Source organism: Lactuca serriola, chromosome 2 (genome assembly GCF_051521515.1).
Source record: "Lactuca serriola cultivar US96UC23 chromosome 2, Lser_US96UC23_V15, whole genome shotgun sequence".
Taxonomy (NCBI): Eukaryota; Viridiplantae; Streptophyta; class Magnoliopsida; order Asterales; family Asteraceae; genus Lactuca; species Lactuca serriola.
The window spans coordinates 200,725,343-200,733,030 of record NC_136409.1 but is presented as its reverse complement, the minus strand read 5'-3'; the positions used below and the strand labels follow the sequence as shown (position 1 = coordinate 200,733,030).

Here is a 7,688-nt window from a genome sequence, read left to right as displayed (position 1 = left end):
CCATGATTCAGCGAATGGGTCGTCAACTCTTATATTCAAAGTGCATGTAATTAAAATAAAGAGCTTAAAAGAATGTCTTTTTCATCAACCTTGCAGAGTTGCGACCAATTTCCACTCCAATAAGCAGTGTTGGTCAAAATCAAATCAGTGGTCAACAATGGACACTTTATAATAGTAAGTATAATGTCATAGGTTTTTAAAATATGGTGAATGTATTATCGTTATGGTATTATTCAATTTTAAATTAATTAAAGAAGAAAGACATACACCTCGCCTTCCGTCAGCATTATTATTCTTTATATCTCCAGAAATAAAACTGTGATTTATTTTTTAAAAAAAATGGAGAAAACAGGAGAAACATACTCAAATTTGGAATTACAAGTATGATGATTGGGGCATGAAAAATTGAGATTTTACCCTGTTTTAGTTGGTTACTCATTAATGAACCATATCTTGTCTTCCTCATTGCTGAACGAGTTAGTTATATAAATCATAATCCCGTTTCATTTCCTCATTATGTCTATATTAGTTACAAGACGCAAATACTTGGCTGAATTTATCATTATAGGTTTCATTGGTGTTGATTGTGCGTCTAGTTAAGCTTGTTCAACATTATCGAGATCTACTAATTTGTGTTGGCTTTTGATTTGATTTGGTATGTGAAATTCCTCAAGAACAGAAACCTCTTCTTCCGACATAGCTTACAAAAAATACTGCATCAACACAATACATTTGAAGTTGGATTCAAATTCTATAACAAAATATTTAAAGCCCAACACCCATATATGTTGCCAAGCATGAAGAGATCTAAATTTACACTGGGCAGTGGGTCAACTTTCTTACATACGTATTTCACGTCTCCTATCAAAGTGGTCACTGGAGATTGAGGATTGTTCTTGAATTAAATAAAAAGAAAATAGGAAGAAAGAAATTGGGTCCTTAGTAGGAAGTTGGACTTGGACCTCAATGGCCCATTTCCATTTAAACTCAAATGTCTTTTGCAGTGTGCAATCGTGGTACAAGCCAATGCAATTACTTTTGCTAAACCATAATTCCATACGAGAAAATTAAAAAGCCTCGGAAAAGGGGAAAGCAAGAGACATAAAAAAGAGGGGATTGAATTGGACTGTGTCGGATCGATGTAGAATAAATTAATACTTTTCTTCGGTGTCGGAGACTTGATGAACATGAATGTGTTGAGCCACAAAGTGCAAGACTTCGATTCCAATACTATATAAGTATATAGGATACATAGGATACATGTAGAATTTAAATTTGTCTCTTAAAAAAACCCTTAACAAGAAAAACTCCAATATATATAAACATTTATTAACCAATATCCATGTCGACCTCAAAACTCATAAGTAAGTCATACGTACAAAATGGAAGTAGTCAATCAAGATGAGTTGGTGAGTGAGTTAATTTAAGATCTTCTTTGAAAATAAATAATTTGTGAGTTAACTCAAGATCACCTTTAAAAATAAATAATTTTTGTTTTAAACTCACTCTACATTATGTTATAGCAAATCCAAAGACAAGCCGTCTTAAACTGAATACTGTTTATATTGTTTATAAGTCTGAATGGTTTTTAATCAGTTATATAATTACTCCAAATTCCAAAAAGTTTAAAACAATAGTCACTGGTTTGCTTGCAGCACACCTGATTGCAGCTCAATGATATGACGTAGAAGTTCTTATCCAAAACTCCAACTTGGAAGCTTTTTAACATGTGCAGACACGTGTCTTTCGTACGGAACGACATGTCTATATACGATGACGACGCCTTCCTTTGCTTTTTCTACCCCTTCAACTACATGTTATTAGCAGACTTAGTCCTTTTACTTCGTTTTCTCTCATACATAATCAAAAGCAATGTACACCTGTTTTGACCCATTTTGAGGGACATATCACATGTTTTCTTTTTCCGCGTCTACATCTGTAATATTGTTACTGATAACATTTCATAAACGTTGTTTTGCATTTTAAAAAAATTACTTTGCAAATTTGTGAAAGTTCCAAGCTATATAGTAATATTCGCTTTCAGGATAAATAGACCATTGAGGTGGAAGATACAAAACAAAACCAAGGTTTCAAGAGTAAGGACAAGATCTGAAACAAAATAAAACATTAAAATCACATTGATATCTAATGCATAAACCAAGGACCAATATTGAAAAAAATAGAATTGGTTGAGACGGCTGTTGGGTTTGGAACTTAGGTCAATGGTATCACCAGCTTTCCAATGTAAACTTACTACACGACAAAAACTTGGATGACACGTCAGCGTCCGTTCCAACTCGGTTCCTCGAAACTGCCTGCCCACCTCTTTGACACGCATTTTAATATTTTATATAAGCAAATAGATATTTTGTAAGAATTATATACAAATTTTTTAACACGGACCTTAGAAAAACATAAATCCCAATTTGAAAATTGTTTGCGACACTTTTTCCAGTTAACGACATATAGCCTTACTATAAATAGTGTTGCAAATTTTAATTTTCACTAAGGCCATCCGTAATTGTCTTCACGATCACGACCTTCGTCTATCTCCACATCACCATCACAACTGTTCCCTTTACAACCGGGATGGAGGGAATGAGGGAAGATTGTGGTCAAAATGAGAAAGAAAACAGGGAAGGAAAAAGAAGGCAGAGAGGAATAGTTCGTGGTCAAATGTGGTGGTGACCACGATCCTCTACGACAACGAGCAACCACGGAGGGTTGACATAGTGTTCGTGGCCAGTTCGACCATGACAAACCTCGTGCTCGGATTAGACTAAAAGCATTATCAATGAATGAAGATTTTTGGTTGTATTGAAAGAACTATGTGAAGATAATGAGTTGTTATTATATTAATTTTATAATGTCAATCTAATGCATTTTAGAGTAAGTTACAAATATTGTTTCCGTAATTTATGAAATTACGTGGTATTAATCTTTAGGTTATTTTATCTAACGATTTGAGGATTTTGTGAAGATGTTAAATCTCATAAAATAATTATTTTGCAAACCGCTGGTGAACTTAAGCAATATTATAAGCCATTTGTGAGACTACTAGTGTATACTATTAGTGTATTTGGCATAAAACTTTTGAAATCTTTTAATTTTTATATTTTTAGAAAAAGAACATTTAAAAAATTGTTTGGTAGTAAGAGCTTTTAACTTTTATTTTTAAAAGAATATTTTTAATTAAGAAAGCTATTTGAAGTAGCTTTTGAGAGTTTTTATATTTTAATTTTCACATGTTTATATGCATTTTGCGTTTAATACTTTTAATTTCTTTGCATCAAATGTTGTGAAACTTTTTAATAGAGTTGAACGGATCATATATAATAATGTTATTACTCCCAAGATATATAGATATTTTTAGAAAAAAGTTAGCACACAGTTTGTTGTTTGTTTACTGGTTATCTCTATATAAACTTTAATGATTATTATCATATTGGGCATGTTTGGCACGGAGCTTTTGGAAGCTTTTGGGAGCTTCTAGCTTTTAGCTTTTGACAAAACGCTCTAGTTTAAACAAAAAGCTTCGTTTGGCAGTACGGGCGTTTAGCTTTTAGTTTTAACAAAACGCTCCGATTCTAAAAGCTACTTCATGTAGCTTTTAACAAAACGCTCCGGAGCTTTTGAAATCAATTTCCATAATTACCCTTAAAAATATATTTAAATATTTTTTTATTTTTAATCAATTGTCATTTTATGTAATTTTATATATTTCAAAAGCTTTCAGCTACTTTTGCCAAACATTCATATAACAAATAAAAGCTATAGCTTCCCGCTACCAGTTTTCAGCTAACAGCTACTTTTGCCAAACACGCCCATTAACTCTTACTATTTATGAGGTTCTAGCTCTCAACTAGTTCTATCTCTTAACTACCAGCTTATTTTATAAAACACATATCGGTAGAAAAAAATAGTTACCAAATTAAAGTTAGTGAGAACAATTTCAAAATAAATTTTCTAATGATAAAAATTACGTTTGTAATAATCCTTATTTATTATTGGTCTGGTGATCAAGATGTTTTTTTGCCTCATAATGTCCATGTCATAAATTTTAAACGTGCATTCTTATTTTATTCTATAATGGAACAGCAAAATTAAATATCTTAAATAATTGGGTAAATAACATAAAAACACTTTTTTTTCACAAAAATTCGATTTTGACACCGTGTTTTTTTTGTGTCAATTTTGACACTGTGTTTTCCAATTTGTTACAATTTTGACCACTTGACCGGTTAACCAGGTTACATGCTGACGTGGCATGCTGACGTGTCAAAATTGATTTTTTTTCCACAAAAAACACTAAGTTTTCACTTTTTTTCGATTTTGACACTAAGTTTAATTTTTTATTTCAATTTTGACACTATGTTTTTTGTTCCAATCGAATATCATTTATCAAATTTTGTTCAATTTTGTCTATTTTCCATTTGAAACCGTATAAATATATTTTTTTTTATTACATTTTAAACCGTATAAACATATTTTTTTCGTTTAAAAACCACATTTTGATTTAAATACAAGGTGTTTTTTTTCTTACATTCAAAACATTAGTTATATCATGAGAATGAAACTAACCATAAGCTTCTAATAAGATGTAAAATTTTGATGAGTTGCAAACTTGATATCCGAGTTTTGATCGACTACACGCCTCCAAACCTCCAAACACATTTTAAAGTTGCATATTTAATATAAAATACAATTTTTATATAACTAATACTTATTTATACATAAAAATATGGTTTGAGTGTAAAAAAATGTATTTATACAAAACTATGGTTTTTAAATGAAAAAAAAACATATTTATACCGTTTAAATGTATTAAAAAATATTTATACGGTTTCAAATAGAAAATTGTCAACATTGAACAAAATTGGAAAAAATGATGTTCGATTTGAAAAAAAAAACATAGCGTCAAAGTTGAAAGAAAAAATTAAATTTAGTGTTTTTTGTTTGAAAAAAATTCAATTATGACACGTCAGCATATCATGTCAGCATGTCACGTCATCAAAACTGACACGACATCATGCCACGTCAGCATGTAACCTGGTTAACCGGTCAAGTGGTCAGAATTATAGCAAATTGAAAAACACATTGTCACAATTGACAAAAAAAAACACAGTGTCAAAATCGAATTTCTATATAAAAAGAGTGATTTTTTTTTTTGTACAATTTACCCTAAATAATTTAATCTTTTTTGGCATATTGGTAACCGCTTTTTTTCACATATAAATAATTCTCATTGTCATTATCAGAATCCCAAATCTCTTGAAATTGTCACCGAAAAACTCGAGATAATCTTGATTGTAGATAAAGATTTGGAGAGATAAATTGAAAAGTAACCTCGACAATTTCCCATGGAAAATCAAATCAATTCATGTATATACGATCAACAGAAGATAGCAAGAATCCAATTCCAATCTACTGCGGAGTCAACGTGGACGAGGTATGAAGACAAGCTTTTTGAGAGGGCTTTGGTGGATGTTCCGGAGAATATTACAGAACGGTGGGATGAGATAGCAAAAGCCGTTCCAGGTAAGACTGCGGAGCAGGTGAAGATTCACTTCATGAAACTATTGCACGATTTAGATGCGATTGAGTCGGGTCATTTTGAGTTTCCGAAATATAAAGACAATTATGATGAAAAGGAATCGATTGTGAGTTTGGATTCTGAGCTGAGAAGAAGTCAGATTTCTTTTAGGGCGGTGGGAAGGGGGTCTAGACATGGAGAATGTGAGAGGAAGAAAGGGACTCCCTGGACTCAAGAAGAGCACAGGTATTTGATTGGTTTCAATCTCTTTGGAATCTCTTGGGATTCATTGATTCTTGAGTTCTTGCTAGCATCGTTTGTGCTTTTATGATAAGTATTCACATGGGTTTTGAATCTTTACTTGAATTAATTATATATATTTTTTCTATAATAGAAGGTAATTACCTGTTCTATGGGATTCTTAGGGATTTTACATGATAGATTATGAAAGATATAGGCATGAGTTGTATTTACTTTTAATCAAATAGTATTGGTATCAACAAAAGAAAGGAATACATAATTGACTTTTACATAGTCAAATATGGCTTTCCTTGAAAAGAATACATCAGATAATTAATTTCACTTTAAGCATCTTGGGACTAATATAATTATGAATTATAATTTCAATTGCATTACTTCAATTCATTTAGTTTGCATAGTTTGACCTAAAACTTAAACTTCTGCATCTTGATTTATTCAAGTCATGTGATTATGTGATTACGTACTTCACTTAAATTATAGACTCATGGCTTTGACATGTTCATAGGAATTTTCTGAAGGGGTTGAAGCTGTACGGAAAAGGTGATTGGCGGAGCATATCAAGGAACTGCGTGATCACAAGGACACCAACACAAGTGGCCAGCCATGCCCAGAAATATTTCCTCCGACAAAGTTCACTGACAAAAGAAAGGAAGAGAGCAAGCATCCACGACATAACCACCACAATGGTGATGCAGCCACCGCTGCTCACTAGCGGCCAAGGTGGAGCACGACACGGGTATGAATATCAAAAAAACTTTTGGTGCCCAATTGAAGATCAACATCTAGTCAACAAATTTAGTACAAAACTCCTGCCATAGTGTGATTAATTCAGAATAGTACAGATTTTCCCGCTAATTAGTTCTCACACGCAATTGTAAATCTCTATTCTTTAGAGCATCCACAACACATTAAATTAAATTTCACATGATCTAATGAATTGCCACGTCATTTTTCTACATTTCATATAATGTATCATCTTTTTCCTACAATGCATCGAACTTCACAAAATTCGTTAGATCCCTACAAATGCTGATTTATAGTATTTATTTAAGAGTTTGAAAACTTTCATTTTTCCTATTGAAAAGTTCAATACCCATTAAACTTTAAATTCATTGAATGTCAAGGTGTATTTTACATTAGTGAAGTTTTATTCATTGAACGACAACCAGACTTGTCATTTTATTCGATTCTTTCATTAAACTACATTGATATGACAGGAAAATCATGTGTTTCAAGATCAAAAGTATAATAACCCCTTGCTGTAAACTTGAAGTTTTGAAAATTAAAAAAGTTCTTTGGCTTCTTGTGTGTCATATTTATTACAGGGAAAATGACATACTAGGGTAATAAATGGTAGAGTAAACTGTAATTTTTGTTCATATTTTGTCAATTTTTTTTATATATATATAACTATTAAACTTTTATTTTGTGTTTCAATTATATATTTACGATTGGTTGTAGTAGGTTAACGTCCAATTGACATCTATGTGATATTAACGTAACGTATGAGATTGAAAAAAAATAAACTTAAAGGGTAACCAATTGTCATTTTTGTTTTCATTTGATCCATTTCTTTGTACACATTTGACCACTAATTTTCATGTTCATGTCGAATGTAAAAAGTACGAGGTTGTATTGTGTTCGTGTTCAAACGTCAAAACGAACACGACACTAAATTGGCATGGTATTAACATGTGTTGGTTCTGGTTTGTAAGATTAATTATGAATTAGATAAATTAAAGGTTTATTTTATTTTATCATTTTTCATGTTTTGTTATGTTTATTGATTTATCGTGTTTTAATTGGTTTCTTTTGTGTTAGTAAAACAAAACAGGAAATCACGTCGTGTCGTGTCGTGTCGTATTTATGTTATATAAAAAATTGGTGTGTCATG

At 31.5% G+C, this 7,688-nt stretch overlaps 1 protein-coding gene across 1 annotated transcript; it reads left to right on the top strand.

The window, feature by feature from the left end:
• Nucleotides 1-5,255: 5,255 nt before the first annotated feature.
• On the top strand, nucleotides 5,256-6,752 carry LOC145088115 (transcription factor DIVARICATA-like). The gene is made up of 2 exons (XM_079026332.1): nucleotides 5,256-5,779; nucleotides 6,300-6,752. The coding sequence occupies exons 1-2, from the start codon at nucleotides 5,361-5,363 to the stop codon at nucleotides 6,610-6,612; spliced, it is 732 nt and encodes a 243-aa protein (XP_078882458.1). The 5' UTR covers nucleotides 5,256-5,360; the 3' UTR covers nucleotides 6,613-6,752.
• Nucleotides 6,753-7,688: the final 936 nt, after the last annotated feature.

Excerpts from the sequence above, each read along its gene's own strand:
- LOC145088115 (XM_079026332.1), top strand. The coding sequence starts at position 5,361 with ATGGAAAATCAAATCAATTCATGTATATACGATCAACAGAAGATAGCA. Across the intron at positions 5,780-6,299 it reads TGGACTCAAGAAGAGCACAG|GAATTTTCTGAAGGGGTTGA; the intron begins GTATTTGATTGG and ends ACATGTTCATAG.